General features: G+C 42.7%; 1 protein-coding gene across 6 annotated transcripts in view; it reads right to left on the bottom strand.

Moving 5' to 3' along the window:
- GCN2 (protein kinase family protein) overlaps positions 1 to 21,069 on the bottom strand; it is a 323,601-nt gene that overhangs the window by 72,820 nt on the left and 229,712 nt on the right. For all 6 annotated transcript variants that reach the window (XM_087682047.1, XM_087682045.1, XM_087682046.1 and 3 more), the window contains 5 exons: positions 8,608 to 8,664; positions 8,394 to 8,525; positions 8,226 to 8,309; positions 7,434 to 7,542; positions 7,178 to 7,314 (listed from right to left, as the gene is read on the bottom strand). In XM_087682047.1, the coding sequence (XP_087538173.1) occupies positions 7,178 to 7,314; positions 7,434 to 7,542; positions 8,226 to 8,309; positions 8,394 to 8,525; positions 8,608 to 8,664 (519 nt within the window). The remainder of the gene's footprint in view (positions 1 to 7,177; positions 7,315 to 7,433; positions 7,543 to 8,225; positions 8,310 to 8,393; positions 8,526 to 8,607; positions 8,665 to 21,069) is intronic.

The following is a 21,069-nucleotide window of genomic DNA, read 5'->3' on the forward strand; positions in this document are numbered from 1 at the left end:
GAAAAGTAATCGGCTATGAGGCAATATATGTGACAAGTAAAGACTCTTTGTTTGGACCGAGGTGGGGAATATATGTCCTCTATGCTGAATTATTTTTTGAAGCAGAAGGGCATTTGTTCTCAGTTCGATACTGCTTATACTCCACAGCAGAATAGAGTTGCAGAGAGGAAGAATCGGTCACTCATGGAGATGGCAATATGTATGCTGAAAGTAAAGAGCTTGCCACATAGTTTTTGGATGGAAGCTGTTATGTGTGCTTGCCATGTTTTGAACATATGCCCCACCAAAGCATTACAGAATGTCATGCCTTTTGAGGCTTGGAACAGCTAGAAACCTTCTGTTGGGCACTTTTGTATCTTTGGGTGTCTTGCATATGCACACATTCCCCACGTACTTAGAAAAAAGTTGGATAAGAAATCTATCAAATGTATTTTTGTGGGATATAGCAGTGAGAGCAGAGGCTATAGACTATATGATCCTGTCTCTAATAAGGTATTAGTCCAGTAGGGATGTACTCTTTGATGAAAAATCAGAATTATCCCTTGCTGCTTTTGACACATATCAGGCTGCCCATGATATATTTGAAAGGCTACTGCCCATTTGATTTGGTGATTCAGCTGGAGTTTCAGCAATTGAACTTGACATTCAGCCAGCTGCTCCATTGGAAAATGCAGAATATCAGCCATTGGCTGATCTGAATATTAAGCAAAGTACTGAATCTAAAATTCAGTGAGAGCTTGTGCACACTTAGGAGGCAAGAAAAATGCCTAGATGGTATTTACAGAGTATGAAAGATAGTCATTTGGATGCTCCCGTGGCTGGTTGTACTAGAAGGCAAGTTCATATGCATGATATTGCACATACCATGAAGTTCGCTATGACAACAAGTACAGGTGATGATGAGGAGCCTGAATGTTTTGAGAATGCACAACATAGTGTCCATCGGATGGCAGCAATGCAAGCTATGTTTGATTCTATAATTAAGAATCGAACATGGGATTTAGTGTATTTTCCCATTGGGAAAAAAGCCATTGGAACAAAATGGGTCTACAAGCTGAAAAGGAATGCAGATGGAACCATTGACAAATATAAGGCAAGGCTTGTAGCTAAGTGCTATGCACAGAAGAAAGGCATTGACTATGAGGAGACATTTGCTCCTACCTCCCACATGACTACTATCAGATCTATGGTTGCTTTGGGTGCCCACTTTGGATGGACTGAGATATTGGTTTATCACAGTCAAGATACATTGGTAAACTCCTTGAGAGGTTTGGCTTACAGGATTGCAAGCCAGTTTGTACACCAATGGAACCTAGACTAAAGCTGTCATTGCACAATGATAGTGATTTGTTTGATATACATACATATGCTCCAGCAGTTGAATGCCTTATCTACCTATGCAACACTAGGCCGGACATATAGTTTGCAGTTTTAGCCCTAAGCTTGTTCTTGGCTCATCTTGCATATCTTGGCTTAGCAAGAAACAATCCACTGTTGCCACATCCTCATGTGAAGCTGAATACAAGACAACTTTCACTACCATAGTTGAATGTGTATGGATTAGATGCTTGCTAGCTGATCTCGAAGTATCTGCCATGGAGCCTACTTCTTTGTTCACCGACAGTCAGAGTGCCATTGCAGTGGTACGGAACCTAGTGTTTCATGCACACACGAAACACATTGAGATACATTATCACTTTGTTAGAGAGAGGCTACATACAGGAGATATTAGCCTTGTCTATTGTCCTACCACTAGTAATGTGGCAGACATCTTCACCAAAGCTCTTCCTTGTGAAAAATTTGAAGCATTTCGCAATGCTTTAAATTTGATCTCCTTTGGTGGTGGATGATCCTTATATTTTGATCACTCTTCACCCTAGGCAGGTTTGTTGGGTTTCACTCACGCCTACGCTCACAGAGGAGTGTCGATGATCAGTAGGACATTGGGGTACTTTTTACTCTCCGTACGAGAGGTTTTTCCCCTTAGACTTATTCTCCTTTTTTTGCATGTACCTATGTTACATATTTACGGGCACTTATCATGTTGCACACACTTTCAGGTGTGAACACCCCTTACAACCCTAAGGTTTAAGGGTTATACTTTGTACTTTCATTCCACTCTTTCACTCTATTGCATTGGGTGCCGTGCTTCACTCTCCACATTGTCTACTGCACTCTCAGCTAAGCTTCGATCCTCTCAACCACTCAGAATTTCCGATACTAGAAATTTGCCGCAAGGGTCTTGAGAAACTAAGGATGGTTGCAAGGAAGATCTAATAGCCACCATAACTCCATATTTATGTGGAACCCGACTACTAAAAAAACTGTATAATCCTTATATACATAAGATCATACCAAAGCATGTTGTTTTTGCTCCACAACACAAAAAACATCCTAATTTCCAACTAACAACTTTCCACAACCGATACTGCTTATTGCCCAAAGAAATGCCTTTAACATTCCATAAAGCAAGTCTCATGATAAATCACAGAAAAGAAAACTATTGAATCACCACTTTCCCTTTCCCTTTAACATCAATAGCTTTAGCTACTTGAAATCTCCCCATCTCACTTCGGATCACATCTACAAAATTTGCCCTTTGCAAACTAGCAATTGAAGCACGAGAAGGAAACTGCTGTTACTGAGAATGGAAAACATCCCGAGGAGGCACAAGCCTCCCACACACGTCAAAGTGCAAAGCAGAATCAGAAACCCTTTTATCATCTACACCAACTACAAGAACACATGAAGATTGAGGTTTCATATAAAACCCCTTACCTCTACGTTGAAAAGTCCAAGTGATAGGGTATGGAGGTGGGTGGGCAAGAGTCGAACGAGAATCCTGCCTAGCATTAAGTCTAGCCATAGGGACCCAAGAATCATCCTGAGGAGGTGAATTCCGACTGACTGAAAGCGATGCACGCTCAATATCAGCTTGGGAAGTGTCCTTTCCATCATCATGTCCATGCTGGACAAGAGGCACAGGATCAGCTTCTGGCTGCTGAACCATTTGTTGGGGATGATGCTCTTGTATATCCACGTTAGGATCCAGAGAATGCTGCAATACCTCAGGGCTTCTATCACATTTTGAAATAAAATGGCCCAATTGGCCACATCCTTAGGAGATTGCAAGAAGCTAAGTCCAAGGTATTGTGGACCATACAAGATCCTCAAGTGCCTAGGATCCAATGCTTATAAACTGCAACTCCCTGAGAACCTAAAGGTTCATAATGTATTCCACATCAGCCTACTGAAGAAGTATGTACCTAATCCCACCCATGTACTTGATGACCAAAAAGTTGTTATGCCTAGCCAAGGAGTCCTTGAGCTACGGCCTGACAGGATCTTAGATGTTAGGGAGAGACAACTGAGATCCAGAACCTTGAGAGAATGCCTCGTCCACTGGGAAGATTATCCCGAGGAGGATGCCACTTGGATGGAAGAAAGCACTCTCATCCGACAATACCCCCAGTTCTTCTCAAGATGAGGACATCTCAATTTCTCAAAGGCGGAGATAATGTAATATTCCAGCAAATGTGCCCCATTTAAGCTCATAAACCAACGTTTGCAACTCAGGAACCTCAAAACGAATTTTGGTTGGGCGAGGTTTCCCTATATCCCAAAGCATACAAGCCCTGTTCCTATTGCAGGAGGCCAACCAAGGCTCCACCAACACCTCACTAAGGGTTCTCAAAACCAAAGAAGAAGTCGCCAAAGATGTGCATGAAAATCAACCACCTCCACTCAAATTGGGCATGCTTGCCTAGATACCTCTTGAAACTCAGGCATAGGTCTCCATGGGACCATATGTACTAGCTGACCATCCATGAACAAGGGAATACGTTGCATAATGTGAGCACACACTTCCAGAGAATGAAAAATGACCTAAAAAAACCCCCTTGGTCCATCATAGATCTCTTCACAATGAGAGGGGCCTCCACTTGCCCTGAAGCATCATCTTGACACACCTCAACACTGACAAGTATGGACTGCAGCCAACAGGCAAGCACGAATCCCAGTAATCAAAGGAGTAATCCCGCAAAGTAAGAGATGGCTGTCCTCTCACGGAAAGCAATAATCTGTTGTAAGACTAGGTGAGTTCCCATGACAACAACTGCATGATCCCCTTCTGGTAAAGGCTCACTTTACCCTCATTGGCATGAACATAATCTGACATAAGATTGTTGGCAGTGGCAAGCATAAATTGAAGAGATCCATCAGAGGCCCATCAGCCTGTGAGCATGAAGCATGAACATCTTGCTAAGGCAAATTTGGGGCACATAAAACCAGTTCATCAACCGACATCTTACGATGTTTACCCATCTCATCCCCATCCATCGATTTCCTAGAATCTTGAGCCAATGAGTCACCATCCGATTTTGCCAAATCTTTATCATCCCCATGTCCTATATGTTGGTTGAGAAAGGTCATATCAATACCATTTGACGCTTGTAGATTCGCCATAACAAAAATCTCTCTGTCTCTTTCTTTCTCTCTCTCTCTCTCTCTCTCTCTCTTATGATTGGCCATATGCTAGCAAAGATATATGCCTCTATTGTGGAGAATGGGTTGAGTTGGTGGGGCTAAAACAAAGAAAATACGGCCTACAAGACAAGCTGGTTTCCGCCATGGATACAATACGCTAGACCATATATTCATGCTAAGGGCCTTGATTGAGAAGGGACGATCACAGAGGCAAAAAATCTATTGTTGTTTTGTGGACCTCCGCAAAGCCTTTGATACTATGCCATGTGCAAGACTCATGCAAAGGTTGCAAGCCATTGGGGTCCCAGAGGATATGCAGTGGTGTATTTATGCATTGTATGAAACTGTGACAGGGAGAGTACGAGTGCCTGGAGGCACAACAAATAGTCTCTAGCACGTTGGGCGTAAAGCAAGGCTGTCCCCTCTCTCCTTTGTTGTTTGGATTGTACATTGACGAGATTTCTGATTCCATGCAGAGATGGGGTCGTATGGGAGCCAGCTTGGCTAGGGTATTGATACCAATTTTGCTATATGCTAATGATACGGTGCTTATATCAAATTTACTAGAGGGACTACAATGGCATCTGGATGCATTGCATGTGTTCTGTGAAGATAAACGTCTCAATGTTAATTTTGGAAAGACTAAAATTATGGTCTTTAACACCTCAATAGCTTGGGTGACATGCTCAGAGCACCACTTTATGTATGACGGTCAGCCTGTGGAAATGCTTAGACAATATGTACACCTTGGGGTCACTTTAAAGGGCCATAGTTTTCAAGGAAGGAGACTTCAGAGGCTAGGCTTGCACGGGCATATGCAGCTTTGGGTACTCTAGAGCGGCAATGTGCACACACACAGTTTCAAGAGCCTCGTACCAAATTGTGGCTTTTTGACACTTCAGTTATGCCCACACTACTCTATGAGGCAGCCATTTGGGGCCCAAGCCTTTATCATACTAGAGGGATACCAGTTATGGACTTTGATGGACCCGAAGCACAACATTATTATGGCTGGGAACACATGGAAAGACCGCTGGTCATGATGATAGCACGTAGGATAAGGGCAAAAGTCTCACTACCACAAGAGATCATCCGGGTAGAATTGGGCGCTGCACTGTTGGTAGTTGAGGCATTATGCCAAGCAATTACTTTCCTCCAGAGGATATGGCAGCTCCCTAAAGATCAATATCCTAGACTAGCACTGGAGTCTTCAAGACAGCTTGTAGCAGAGGGAGATAGACAGTGTTAGTCACATTCACATCATGATTGCTCGTTACAGAGGCAGATTGGCACAATGACTCAGTCGGTGGTAGTTTTTGCAGACTTGGTGGATTCCATAGATTGAGGGGGAGATACTCTACACTCTTTTTGATATTTTTAAACTTAATTTTTTCTAACTTTTTCACTTCCTATACTTCTCATTCCAATCTACTATGTAGACCTACACATAAATTTTATCTCTTCTTATCTCATGAGAGATGATGATACCAGTTGTATTGGTTATGGTCTCATAGGCCGCTTGGGCCTTTAGAGATGTTAATAGATACTTCTTTCTTTCTCTTCTCTCTTTTTTTTTTTTTTCGTAATCTTTCTCTTCTCTCTCTCTCTCTCTCTCTCTCTCTCTCTCTCTCGCAAAACAGTTGCCTTGCCATACCATATGTTGAAGATCCCCCATTTCTCTCTGTTCGCTTTTGAGAGTATGCGCATCACACCCTACATAAGCATGGACATGTACCTTTACTTTTTATTTTATTTTTAAAGAAAGAGAAAATTGGAAAAAGAGAGAAAAAGGGGAAAAAAGGAAAGAAAAACCAAGGGCAAGGGGGAAAAAAAGACATACCCAACAAACCGCCCAGCCCTCCCTACCCTGACCTGCCCCTACCCAGTAACACCACCCCACCTGGACCTGACCTACCGCCTGCCCGGACCATCACCCCTGCCCTGCCCTTTCCCACTGACCTGTCCTGCCCTTTCCCCTGACCTGCCCTTCCACCAGCAGCAGCACCAGCAGCAGCAGCAGCAGAAGAAGAAGAAGAAGAAGAAGAAGAAGAAGAAGAACAAGAGAGAAGAAGAAAGAGAGAGAACAAAAAAAAGGGGCAGTAGCAAGTACTGCGTGCATGGTGTAGGTATGGTGCAGCTTGCACCATGGAAAGGTATTGCTTGACACGATCTAAGCAAACTGGCTCATTAGAAGAACATGCAAACAGGAGTTAGCACTTGTAATATTCTTCTGATCTATAAGTCTTAAAACCTGAAGTGAAGATAAATATTTTGTACGATAGTGGCCCATCTCCAGTTCTGCATCGATATTCAGCATGTACATAAGGGTAATATACATTAACGGCACACAGCCTTGGGATATTAAAGATAGCCTGATAGTACTGCAAACACAGCGATGAGTTGCTATACAGGTTGCACCAAAATCTCACTGAGGCACCATCAAATATAATATTTTATTCTTGGAAAAAAAGACGCTCAATGAAAGAGCTGATTGGACTTTGTAAGTCCTAACACTTTATCAACAGTAGCCCAATGTTTCTTAAATCAGAATTGTGGCAATGCAATGTCATTGGACTATCCAAGCATCGATTAGGTTAGGTAGAATGTCTATTTAACAAGTTTAATGCATTGCAATTTCCAGATAAAATCACAGAAAAAGAAGAGAGAGGAAAGAAAGAAATTAAGTCCTCACTTGAAAATATACTCCTCCACAGTACTCTTCTAATGGAGCCATTAATGCATCAACATGAACGTGTCTCCCCATGTTCCAAACTCTTAAATAGCTCTGAAGAGTAGATAGTTCATCAATGGCAGACGAAACCAAAGAACCTACAAATACCCCACAGTAAACAGTAATTGATTAAACATCATTCACAAAGGCAAACACACAACAAGAATCAAACTCATGCAACTTAGGTATACGCATGTTTAAGTATGGTAATGCTTACTGTCAGCTAGTCCTCCTCGAAGCCGGGGCAAAGCCTCATCAGCAGGGCCATTCCACCTACGCTCTACTGTTTGCAACCGATCCACAATCACCTCTGGTAGTTCGAGACCCTACAACACAGAAATATAAGTAGGAATGTATAATACAATCTGTGCAAAGGAATTGCACCACTATAAAATGATCATCTGCCGGAAACAATAGGCTGTCAATGAACGAGTGTTCAGTAAATTCTCAAAAAGACAGGCATAGCTACATAGAAATGGAAACTCCCCTACAAGGGTAAATGGAAAAACACCAAAACAGGACCAATGAGCTGTTATATCACTACTGTTCCACACAGCATACATCCATACTTATTGCTTGCTTACAGGGGTGCAGTCATAGCCTTCATAATTTTTTTCCATACATCTCCATATGGCAAAAGTATGGAAGTATGATTGGAGTATGATTCAACCCTTAGGGCTGAATCATACACGACCCTAAGTTTATTTTTTATAAAAGCAAGGAAAAATACATTATCCAGAGAGTTGTGGAAGCTTGAACTTCAAATTTCAACTTGAATGGTTGGGTATGAAATATGAGAGCACATATTTTTAATGTTTGGAACCCTGTGTTTTAAAACCCTAAATGGTTGGGTATGTTTTCACTTTTCCATATGGGTATGAAATCAGCAATTTTCCACATCCTGTTCAATCAACCATATGCATGATTCCAACTACGATAGCCTTTACTTAAACCAGATTTCGAGAAATTCAGATCACATCTCATAAACCAAAAGCTTCAGCAGCAATACCTGCAGAAGTTGCTGCCGAATATAAACCCACCGTGACTTCCTATCAGATGACTGTGGCAAAGCACATCCTGCAGAGGACAAAAGCTGCCAAATCATGAATTAGTGAAGCTAGATCACTCACTTCAAGTATTTCCAGTAAAATCTGCTTCATAAAGAAAGCTTAAGAACCTTTGTGACATCTCTTCTTTCATGCTTCCTTACACCACTCCAAGTCCAAATAGCTTCCAGAATACTAGAATGATTAATGCGTATCTCATATGAATCACTGATAGCACATTTTTGAATGATGTCAACTACCACCTGCAGTTGAAAAACATTCCTTCTGTAATAGAAAGCTGGAAAAAGAAAGAAACATCTTCTTGTATTAAAATGTAAGTGATACCTTGATAGCTTCAGCTTCAGCCAAGCCATAAGTCTCTCCTACAATGTCAAAATCCCCCTGCTCCATTGGAAAGAGTACAGAAAAATTATGGAGTACCAAACTGTGGACAAATGTACATGCATATCTAGACACACATCTTTATGTAGCCAATTTCTGTATACCATTGCAGCTACTTCTCCTACATTTCAAGGAGGCTCTTGGTGTCAGCTCACATTTTATGATATTTTGTTTCACTATGTCCAAGGCATAAAGTAGTTTATTTCAGGAAAGTGTCAGTTTGTTTTCAGATGGTATGCTTTCCACATGGTTAACACTAGGAATAGTACTACATTGTTCCTAACTTTTGAGGAAGCCTATGACATGGCCAACTGGGCCTTTCTGAAGGGCACTATCAAAAGGATGGAACTTCATAACAATTGGACCAAGAAATGTGTGTGAAACAACATACAAGGCAATGTATGCAAAACAACTTACAAGGCCAAATTATGAGCCAAGAGAGATTTGAATGAGAGCCTCCAAAAGAATAGTTCCTTCTTTAGAGAGAAGACCATGAGGAGATAAGGCCTTTTGGAGAGGGAGAGGACTGCTATCTGCAAGAATGTCATTGGATGCAGTTCATAATGAGGAGAGACGTCCTAGACATAGATAGGTGGCTGAGAGGCTGCATGTACGAGCTTGCCCTTCTCATGTCTATAGTAGAGAAGTTGCTTGATTGGAGACAGATGTGACAAAGGCAGCTATATCACAATAAAAATTCCATTCAAGAGCTTCCTTCTGCACTTTGACTAGAGATGAACCAATGCGAACTGCATGCGGCACCATCGAACCCAAGAACTCTTGACAAGGAGTGCAGAAACTTAGGAAACCTCACAGATTCATAGCATAACCCACCCAAAAGGTTGGGAAAGTGGCTACAATGTACTACACAACCTTCTTTTGGATCCACGACCAAAACCCCTTCAGTCATGAGAGAGATAGTGAGATGGTTTGACAAAGTATCAGGAGGGCAAGCATTGATGGGATGAAGAAGCATTTGATGGCTCTTTGCACTAATTAGGAGCTTGCAAAGACATTTGTGGCCTTGCCCTCATGGAAGTGCCCAAGAGATGATGATTTGGACAATACTCTGTCTTGAGTAATTTTGATCTTATTAGCACAAGCCTCGTCACGACTTTTAACGATATCACAAAATCAAGAGACATGCAAGAGAGACTATCTGAAGAAGATACATCCCATTTCCAAGGGTAGCAAGGACACATTGGAGACCACACAATGGAGAGCAATAACTTTTCTTGAACTCTTTATACGATCCTTGCAACAGCAATCTGTCTTAGATTGGCCCCTTTGATACCAAACATTATCCAAGCCACTGAGACATGTTTTGTTTGCAAATGAAACGTCTTGGAGAATACCTTAACCTTCTAGGACTCCACCGCTGTTGCCCGTTCCAAGACCTAGGACCTCATTGTTCTTCTTCTCGATTTCAAGAAGTCAAACGACTGAACAAAATCACTTGGAAGCCCCCAAGAGAGATCCCCAAGGGATGGAATGGGCTGCTTCTTAACCACTTGAAATTTCGAGTCCGAGTAGCGCTTGTTGTCCTAGCACTGAATTGATTAGAAAGCAATTTGCTAAGAGTGGGATTCCAAGTAGAGGGTCAAAGGAGTTGCAACTCTCTATTCTTCTGCCCATATCTGATTTTGTGAGAGTGCACAATGGAAGAGAACCGAGCTGCAAACATTGGGGGGGGGGGGCAGGGGAGAGAGAGAGACCATTACAAAAAAACAAAACAAAGAGAGAGCAAGAGAAGAAAGAATGAAATCTGCACTAATTGAAAAGAATGTTAAATACAAAGGACTAGGCTGGTCAGTCCCTGCACGCAGCCCAAGGCGTCAATGAGGGCACCGAATCAGGCTGAAATGATGACAACAGCACTGATGGTGACGGTCACAAAGACAGAATATCTGGCCTGCTGTCCACATCGGAGTTGGAGGAGCAACCTGCAGAAGATGAGTGCCAAAGTGAGGAGTGATCAACTATAAATAGCTGAATGCCTCCAAATCTAGCGGACCTGCCAAAATGGCCTGTAAATCTGGCTGTCTTGCCTGAAAAATAACCTAGGACTGCGATAAATGCTGGTCGACTGCACAAAAAACCCGAGAAGAAGAAACGCATGTTCTAGAATGAGCTGCCTCCTCCATCAAAGCAAATGGCAAACATGTAAGAGCTCCTAATGTCCTCGGTTAACTCAGACTAAGGCTCACATATAGGGGATGACAATGCATGACAAACATGACTGGTAACACTCCCTCTCAAATCCTGGATGTGGTGGAAGGCCAAAGAAGATGCGGATCCGAGGGTGACAAGAAATGTGCCAATGTCGATGAAGTTTGTCGATGTAGACCGCTGGAAGAAGCTCCTCGTAATCCTATGCATCCCCCTCTAAGACACTAGAGTTGGGTTTGACTCACGCCTACGCTCACAAAGGAGTGTTGGTGATCCTTGGTAGGATACTAGGGCACTTTTTACTCTCCTTATAAGAGGTTTTTACCCCCAGCTTTATTCTCTTTTATTTTATGTGCCTATGTTCCACAGTTTGGGCACTTATCGTGTTTTACACCTTTCAGGTGTGAACCAACTTAAGCAACCCTAAGGTTTAAGGGTTGTACTTTGTACTTGCACATTACACTCTTCAGATTATTGCATTGGGAGTCATGTCTTCACTCTTACACACTCTCGTCACTGTCAAATGTACTCTCAACTGAGCTTCAATGTCAGTGCATCCTCTCATCTCTTACATTTGGTATCAAAGCTGACCCTCAGCTTAGTTGAGCTCATGGCCACCATGAGGTACACCACCACCCGCAATGTCAGCAACTCCATTGCCATCAGAGTTCTCAACTCTGTTAGAATTACCTCCAGCATCTGCAATAGGTCCGCCACCTGCATGGCCAAGTCTACCACCACAATGCCTAGTTGGCTAGCCTACATCCGCTAGCCTCCAATTCCGTGTGGCTGCTCCTGCTTGCACCGCGACCAGCAGTGCCCCGCTAGCCCTGCACCACCTGTTTGCTTCCAGTGCTAGTCTAACTACGCCTAGCTCCAGCTCATTGATCAACTCCCGCACTCACTCCCTTGTTTGCATAGCCACCGCCCTATGAGATTGAGAGAGGATAGAAGCTTAGCTCAGACTGTAGTAGACAAAGTGACTGTTCACACCCGAAAGTGTGTGACATAAGCACACACGAAATAAGATAGCTTTGGTGATGATGTCTGCCACATTACTGGTGGTAGGACAATAGACAAGGCTGATATCACCTGCATGTAGCCTCTCTCTGACAAAGTGATAATGTGTCTCAATGTGTTTCATGCGTGCATGAAACATTGGGTTCAATGCCACTCCAATGGCACTTTGATTGTCACTGAACAAAGGAGTAGGCTCTGTAACAGATATGTCCTCTCACGGAATCACCAAATGTAATGGGCAGCAGCCCTTCAAATACATCACGGGAAGCCCGCGTCTAAACCATCAAGGGACAATTCTGATTTTTCATCAAATAGTACATCCCTATTGACAAACACCTTTTAGAGACAAGATCATAGAGTCTATAGCCTTTGCTTTGACTACTATATCCCACAAAAATGCATTTGAAAGTCTTATTATTCAACTTTTTGCTGAGTACCTGGCGAATGTGTGCATATGCAACACTCAAAGGTACGAAAGTGTCCAAGAGAAGGTTTTTGGCTGTTCCAAGCCTCAAAAGGTGTAATTTTCTTTAATGCTTTGGTGGGGCATCTGTTCAAAACATGGCAAGCACACATGACAGCTTCCATCCAAAAACGGTGTAGCAAGCTCTTTGCTTTCAGCATACATCTGGCCATCTTCATGAGTGACTGATTCTTCCTCCTTGCAACCCCATTTTGCTGTGGAGAATAAGTAGTAGTGAACTAATGGACAATACCCTTGTGCTTCAAAAAGGAATTCAGCATAGAGGACATATATTCCCCCCTTTGATTCGAACAAAGAGTCCTTATTTTACAGCCAGACTGATTTTCAACAAGTGCAACAAAAGCCAAGAATGCATCATACACTTCTGACTTTTTTTACAAAGAAGAGACCCAACAGAATCGTGTAAAGTCATCAATAAAAGTCACAAAATAGTAACATCCTCCCAATGACTTTGTTTGCATAGGCCCACATACATCTGAATGCACTAACTATAACTTGGCTATGGCTCTAAAAGCAACATCACGGGGAAACGAAAAGCGACGCAGTTTTCCCAAAATACATCCTTCGCACAAGTGCTTAGGAGGTCTCTCTAGAAGAGGTAATCTATCTAATGTAAGAGCATCAAGCTACCAAAGTTCACATGCCCCATCCAAGCATGCTATAACTCTGCCTATATCATAGCAGGGGTAAGAGTGGATGACAAGTACGGTGACCAATCAACTGAAAGAGCATCCAACTTATATAACCCATGACATAAAGTGCCAGTCAAGACCAAAGTCATGTGTTCTTTGTCTCTTACCATGCATCTGTTATTATCAAATGTGACCTGCAATCCACAACGTGCCAAAGAAGAAATAGAGAGCAGATTCATCTTTATGCTTGGCACAATCAAAGCATCCTGTAAGCGGAGAATAGAGCCATCAATGGCTCTGAGCACAATTTCCCCAATACATCTAACAGGGTATGATGCATTGTTGGCACACTTTATAGACTTGCCATTTGAAGCTGCACCAATCGAAGCAAATAAACCTCTGTGAGATGTGATGTGCCTAGAAGCACCAATGTCAAAAAACCAAGTGCTTGCATCCTCAGTAGAGCTAAAAGCTTGATCAGCCCAAGAAGTATCATAACTGCATGTGTAAAAGCAATAGTCCATATCTGCAACAAAGGACGCGGAATCAATTGCAGTGGAAGGAGTATCAGAAACTGACATTCTTGATTTCTTTTCCTTCTCCTTGGCGATGCACTTTCTACACTCAATGATGTAGTGGCCTGGCTTGTTGCAATGATGGCATTTTCGCTTTTTGGTTTGCGTGACTCCTTGTTTTTTACTTCCCTGTGAGATGCTTGAAGTCCTAGAGCTCTATGGAGCATTCTTTACTTGGCTGCCTTTGCCCTTTTGTCTACCCATAAAAGCCTGCTCAGAGGCTATGACATCCACACCACTATTTCTTCTTGTTTGCTCCTCTTCTAGAAGCGAACTGACTAACTGAAGAAAAGTGATCGGTTGTGTAGCAATCCTCATGGCGAGGTTTAAGGCCGTATGAAAAGCCAAGTACAAAGGAGGTAATGAGTTCAATGTAGTAGATATCATTTGTGCATTTGAATAGTACTCATCAACATTCATAAGTTGCTCATGCAAGTCTTGAATTTTGTTCAAGTGATCCTGAATAGAATCACCCTTATCCGTATTCAATGTTTCTAGCTCTTTCTTTAAGAAAGAGACGCGAGTGTCATTCTTACTTGCAAACATCTTCTCGAAAGTTAGCCAACCTTCTCGTGAGGAAGCTGTTGAACGAATGTGAGGAATGATGGACTGCTGAGCTGCCAATGCAATCAATGACAAAGCCTGTGCATCGCATGTATCCCATGCTTTTTGAGCTGCTGATCTTTGGGGAAGTGGCTGAAGTGAAGCAGGCTGAGGTGTTCCATGTCCTCTTGGAGGAGGAGTAGCTGGAGCTACAACTCCGGGCCTAACTTCTTCTCCACTAACATAATCGCAAAGATTTTTCGTCACAAGCACATTCTTCATCATGAAGGACCAAAGTGAGTAGTTGTTACCATCCAATCTGTCCTCCTTGGATACATAGGTAAAGACATCTCCTCCCTGATTTGCCATGATAATCAATTACCAAAAGAAGCAAAAGAGCAATGTCCAAGCTAGACCAAACTGGAAATCTCAAAATTTCCAAAAATTACAGAAAATAACTTGCTGCAATTAGTACACTCAGATGCACTCTATCAAAATTGTCTGTAATGCACGCAGTCCAAGGTGCATTCAATGTTCAGCAACGCTTTATGAGAAAAATCCCCAAATTTTTTGCCCCAAATTTGTCCAAAACAGTCTATCACTGACTAACTGAGACTGCAATACATATGCCAATGTCCTCAAAAAACTCAAAAGCCCCAAAATTTTTGATAAATTTGCCCAGAAATTTGCATCAACCGTGTCCCAAACACGTACTCAGAATTCTGTGCCTGAAGCCCTCTTGTCCAGAGATGAATTCTGATATAAAAAAGGTAAAATTAAAAAGAAAACCTCTAAAAGTAGTCGGCTAGACAAGCTCGGGCCACAAGTGCAGGCGCAAGGTCAGTAGGTTGGCGGGCTGCGTGTCAGAGACCTGGCGGGAGCTTGCTTAGGCACAGGTGGAGTTGGATGCAACTGGTGGCATGGCACAGGGTAGGAAGTTGCAGGCAGCGCTAGATGCAGCTAACGGCACTGGAGGCAGAGCTAACGTCCCAATTGGCGGGCGACGTCAACTAAGACAGGGCCATAGGGGTGATGTATTGCACACAGACGGGAGTGGTGGGAGCTGGTGGCGCTTCAGACGGGATTGGTGGCACAGACCACGGGCATCACAGGCAAGAGCGGGACAAACCAGGTGCGGGCTGTGGTACAGACGGGCGGCTCAGGTACAGGCGAACGTTAGGCACAGTTGGCAGGGTAGTTGGTGCTGGTACAAGGTGCAGATCGCTGGTTCACAAGAGGCGCTCGACGCAATGTTTCTGCCGCCGCAGATGAGTTGGAGGAGACGCTGGGTGGCGCACTTGGTAGGAGTTGTGGGCTGGATAGGGCGTTGCTGTGGTGAACGTGGCGGGGGTAGTGACGACAGGGAGCAAAGCTAGACTAAGCAAGAACTCTGCTCTAATGCTGAGCAAAGCTGAGCTAAACTGAGCTGCAGCTCTGATACTAAATGTGAGATTAAGAGAGGATCGAAGCTCAGATCAGAGTGCAGTAGACAATGTGAGAGTGAAGCACGACACCCAATGCAATAAACTCAAAGAGTAATCTGAAAGTACAAAGTACAACCCTTAAACGTTAGGGTTGTAGGGGGTGTTTATACCCGAACATGATAAGTGCCTATAAGTGTGTGACATAAGCACATACAAAATAAGACTAAGTTTGGGGAAAAACACCTCTCGTACCGAGAGTAAAAAGTGCCCAAATGTCCTACTGATCACTGACACTCCTATGTGAGCGTAGGTGTAAGTGAGAAAACCCAACATGCCCACCTGTCCCTTCGACCAGTTGTCCTATGCGCCGCCGCCCAACTTTCAACAACTTGCACCTGCAGTTGACAGCTCTTCTGAGCTGCTCCGCCACCATCAAACTGCCTATCACAGCTCAGCTTAGCCACCCATAAAGGAGGTAAAAGAAAAAATTAATCAATTTTTATTCAAATTTAATCTTTTGGAACCGAGCTTTTACCCAGGCAGCGTATCTCTATTCCTGCATGTGTCTGGGACATAAGCAGAGATTTTGTGAATTTTAAATCAGAAATTTGGGGCTTTGATGTCAGCTCAAAGATTGGCAAATGTACATTAGTGACAATCTATAATAGACTGAATTTGTGCATTTGGGACAAGAAATTCTGAAGCTTTTGCAAATTTTGTGCTATTGAGCATTGTTTATACCTTGCATAGCATGTACATCAAACAATTTTTTGACAGAGTATAATTAGATTTGCTAATTACAGCAGGATGCTTGCTATAATTTATGGAAATTCCCTAATTTCCAAGTTGATCCAGCTTGAAGTATTGCTATTGTGCTCTTTGATGAGTGACATTTACCATGGCCAATCAAGGGAAAGGTGATGCATTCACATATGTGTCCAAGGAGGATAGGATGGATGGGAACAACTATTCTATGTGGTCTTTAATTATGAAAAATGTGCTGATTGAAAAGAATCTTTGGGATTATATCAGCGGTGAAGAAGTTCATCCTAGAGTTGTGGCTCATGTCACACCTCCTCCAGGAGAATGTGGACAAAGGCCCACTCAAGCTGCTTAGTCTGCTCCAACTTAGACACTTCCCAAGAGATTAGCAGCACAAAAGGCTTGGGATACATGGCACACCCAAGCATTTTTGCTGATTGCATTGGCAGTTCAACGGTCCATCATCCCACACATTCGGTGTGCAGCTTCTTCATGAGAAGCATGGCTGACCCTAGAGCAGATGTTTGCTAGAAAAAAGCCAAGAAGGGCAAGTGCCACTATTGCAAGAAGCCAGGTCACTACATCACAAAATGTAGGAAGCACATAGCTAAGGAGGAGTCAGGGGTGTTTGTTTCTAATGCGCCTTCTATTGCTACTAAGTCCGCTGTCTTTGTTGTAGACTGTGACTATTGTTTCTACACTTGCAGTTATGACTCTTCTTGGACTGATAGAGCATTTAGCTCTACTGAGGATGTGAGTACATGGTTCTTTGACAATGGTGCTTCTAAGCATATTACATCCCACAGGGATTTTTTTTCCTCTCTTATTGCAGCTTCTGTTGGCAAGTATGAACACCGTGCCAACAATACATCAAACCTTATTAGAGGTATTGGGGAGATTGTGTTGATAGCCATTGACGGCTTCTATTCTCCTTTTGCAAGATGCATTATTTGTGCCAGGCATAAAGAAGAATTTGTTGTCTATTTCTTCTTTGGCAAAGTGCGGTTTGCAAGTCACATTTGATGATGATAGATGTATGGTCAAAGGTAAAGAACACATGACTTTGGTTTTCATTGGCACTTTATGTCAAGGGCTATATGAGTTAGATGCTTATTTGGTTGATTAGCCGACCTATCTAGCATCTGGTCTTACTCCTACTGTGTCACAGACAGAATTATGGCATGTTCGCATGGGGCATGTTAACTATGGCAGCTTGATGCTTATGCATTGTACATAGATACTTGATGGCTTACCTCTCTTGGAGAGACCTCTTGTGCATATATGTGAGGGATGCATTATGCATCGTTTTTTGTTTCCTCGTGATGTTGCTTTTAGAGAAACTACCAGATTACAGATTGTGCATTTCGATGTATGTGGCCTTATGCAAACAAAGTCATTAGGTGGCTATTATTATTTTGTCACTTTCATTCATAACTTGTTTTTGTTAGGTCTACTCTTTTGTGAAAAAGTTAGCAATGTATGATGCATTTTTAGCTTTTGTAGTACTTGCTCAAAATCAATCTAGCTATAAGATTAAGACTCTCCGTTCGTACCGAGAGGGGGAATACATGTCTTTCATGCTGAATATTTTTTTGAAGCAAAAAGGCATTGTCCATCAGTACACTATTGCGTATACTCTACAGTAGAATGGGGTTCCAGATAGAAAGAATCGGTCACTCGTGGAGATGGCCAAACGTATACTGAAAGCAAAGAGTTTGCCACATAGTTTTTGAATGGAAGCAATTATGTGTGCTTGCCATGTTTTGAATAGGTGCCCTACGAAGGCATTAAAGAATGCCATGCCTTTTGAGGCTTGGAATAGCCAGAAACCTTTTGTTGGACATTTTCGTACTTTTTAGTGTCTTGCGTATGCTCACATTCCCAAGGTACTAAGAAAAAAGTTCAACAACAAGGCTATTAAATGCACGTTTGTGGAATACAACAGTGACAACAAACGATACAAATTGTATGATCCTATCTCTAAGAAAGTATTTGTCAATAGGAATGTGGTTTTTGATGAAAAAACATAATCATCCCTTGTTGGTTTTGATACATATTAGGCTGCCAATGATGTATTTGAAGGCCTGCTGCCCATTTCTTTTGGTGATACAAGTAGAGCTTTAACCAGTGAACATAATATTCAACTAGCTGCTCCATTGAGTAATGCAGAAAATCAGCCTATGGCAGATTTGAATATTCAACAAGATGCTGAATTTGAAGTTCAACAAGAGCTTGTACACAGTTAGGAAGCTAGGTAAATACTAGATGGTACTTGCAGACTATGAAAGATAGTCATTTGGATGCTCCTATTGTTGGTTGTACTCGAAGACAAGCTCGTTTCCATGATAGTGCAAATACAATGGAGTTTGTTATAGCAGCACATACACTTGATGATGAGGAGCCTAAATGTTTTGAGGATGCACAACATAGTATGCATTGCATGGTAGCAATACAAGATGAAATTGATTCTATAATAAAGAACCAAACATGAGATTTATTGACCTTGCTTGTTGGGAAGAAAGCCATGGGTACAAAGTGGGTCTATAAGCTGAAAAGGAATGCAGATGGATCCATTAACAAATATAAGACTAGGCTTGTGGCCGAAGGCTATGCACAAAAGAAAGGTATTGACTATGAGGAGACATTTGCTCCTACATCCCGCATGACTACCATTTGGTCTATGGTTTGCTTTGGTTGCCCATTATGGTTGGACTGTGCACCAACTTGATATTAGGACTGCACTTTTACATGGGGAACTTCAAGAATAAGTGTATGTACAACAACCCATTGGCTTTGCAATTGTCGGATCCGAACACTTAGTATGTAAGCTGAAAAAGGGTTTGTATGATTTGAAGCAAGCTCTTCGAGCTTGATATGCAAAAATTGATGCCTTTTTACTCAGCCAAGGGTTCACTAACAACTCATTAGAGTCTACACTTTATGTATGTAAAGAGGGGGGAATTCTTGTCAGATGGGAGAGGATCGAGGTGCAGCTGAAGTGCAGTAGACAGTGTGAGAGTGAGAGACAGAGTTGAGCACGATACCCAATGCAATAGTACTGAATAGAGTGTTAGCTGAAAGTACAAATGATAACCCTTATACCTTAGGGTTATAAGGGGTTGTTCACACCCGAACACAGTAAGTGCCCGTAAGTGTGCACCACAAGCACATACAAAATAGTACACATAATCTGGGGGAAAAAACCTCTCCTACCGAGAGTAAAAAGTGCCCCAGTGTCCTAGTGATCACCCGCACACTCCCATATGAGCGTAGGCGTAAGTAAGGCGTGTGAGATACCCAACAAACCCCCCTGGAGTGAAGAGTGATCAAGTGTACAAGGATCATCCGCCACCAAAGGGCGTCAAATTCAAAGCATCGCGAAATGCTTCAAATTTGTCTCGTGGAAGAGCTTTGGTGAAGATGTCTGCCACATTGCTGGTGGTAGGACAGTAGACAAGGCTGATATCACCTGCATGTAGCCTCTCTCTGACAAAGTGGTAGTGAATCTCTATGTGTTTCGTGCGAGCATGAAACACAGGGTTCCGTGCCACTGCAATGGCACTCTGACTGTCAGTATATAAAGGAGTAGGCTCCGTAACAGATACATCCAAATCAGCAAGTAAGCGTCTAAGCCATACGCACTCAACTGCAGTAGTGAAGGCTGCCTTGTACTCAGCTTCACATGACGACGTGGCAACAGTGGATTGTTTCTTGCTAAGCCAAGAAATGCATGACGAGCCAAGAAAGAAACAATTGCCACTAGTGGAGTGACGAGTATCAAAATCACCAGCCCAATCAGAGTCACTGTAAGCATGTAACTGCAGTGGTCCCCCCTTGGCATAAAGCAATCCAAGAGCTCTAGTACCCTGCAAGTAACGAAACACACGCTTCACAGCTTGCCAATGCGACATACGAGGCTGATGCATGTACCTGCTCAAAACTGAAACGGCAAACTGTATGTCTGGCCGAGTGTGGCATAAATAGATGAGACATCCCACTGCTGGAGCATAAGTATGGATATCAAACAAATCACTGTCATCATGTAATGACAGTTTGAGCCCAGGTTCCATGGGTGTACAAACTGGCTTGCAATCCTGTAAGCCAAACTTCTCAAGAAGTTGCCCAATGTACCTTGACTGACATAATCCAATGCCTCTAGCATCATGTACAAACTGGATGCCCAAGTAATAGTGCAAAATACCCAAGTCAGACATGTCAAAAGTTTGCTGTAAATTATTTTTGAATGCTGAAATCTGATCAGCACGTGTTCCAGTGAGCAAAAGGTCGTCTACATATAGACACAAAATCAGCATGGATCCCCCCTCTTTATGTACATAAAGGGTAGACTCAGATGGGCTGTTTACAAACCCCTGACTAAGCAAGAAGGCATCTATCTTTGCGTACCAAGCTCGTGGAGCTTGTTTCAAACCATATAGAGCTTTTTTCAGCTTGCATACTAAATTTTCTGAGCCTTCAACTGCAAAACCAATGGGCTGCTGTACATACACTTCTTCCTGAAGTTCCCCATGTAAGAATGCAGTCTTTATATCCAGCTGATGCACTTTCCAACCAAAATGTGCAGCCAAGGCAATCATAGACCGAATGGTCGTCATACGGGAGGTAGGAGCAAAGGTCTCCTCATAGTCAATGCCCTTTTTCTGTGCGTAGCCTTTAGCTACCAGCCGTGCCTTGTACTTATCTATGGATCCATCTGCATTCCTTTTCAATTTGTAGACCCATTTCGTACCAATGGCATGTTTGCCAACTGGCAAAGACACCAAATCCCAAGTATGATT

The sequence above is a fragment of the Lygodium microphyllum genome, chromosome 7, assembly GCF_053477565.2.
Source record: "Lygodium microphyllum isolate KBCC chromosome 7, Lygodium_microphyllum_v1.1.10, whole genome shotgun sequence".
Lineage (NCBI taxonomy): Eukaryota > Viridiplantae > Streptophyta > Polypodiopsida > Schizaeales > Lygodiaceae > Lygodium > Lygodium microphyllum.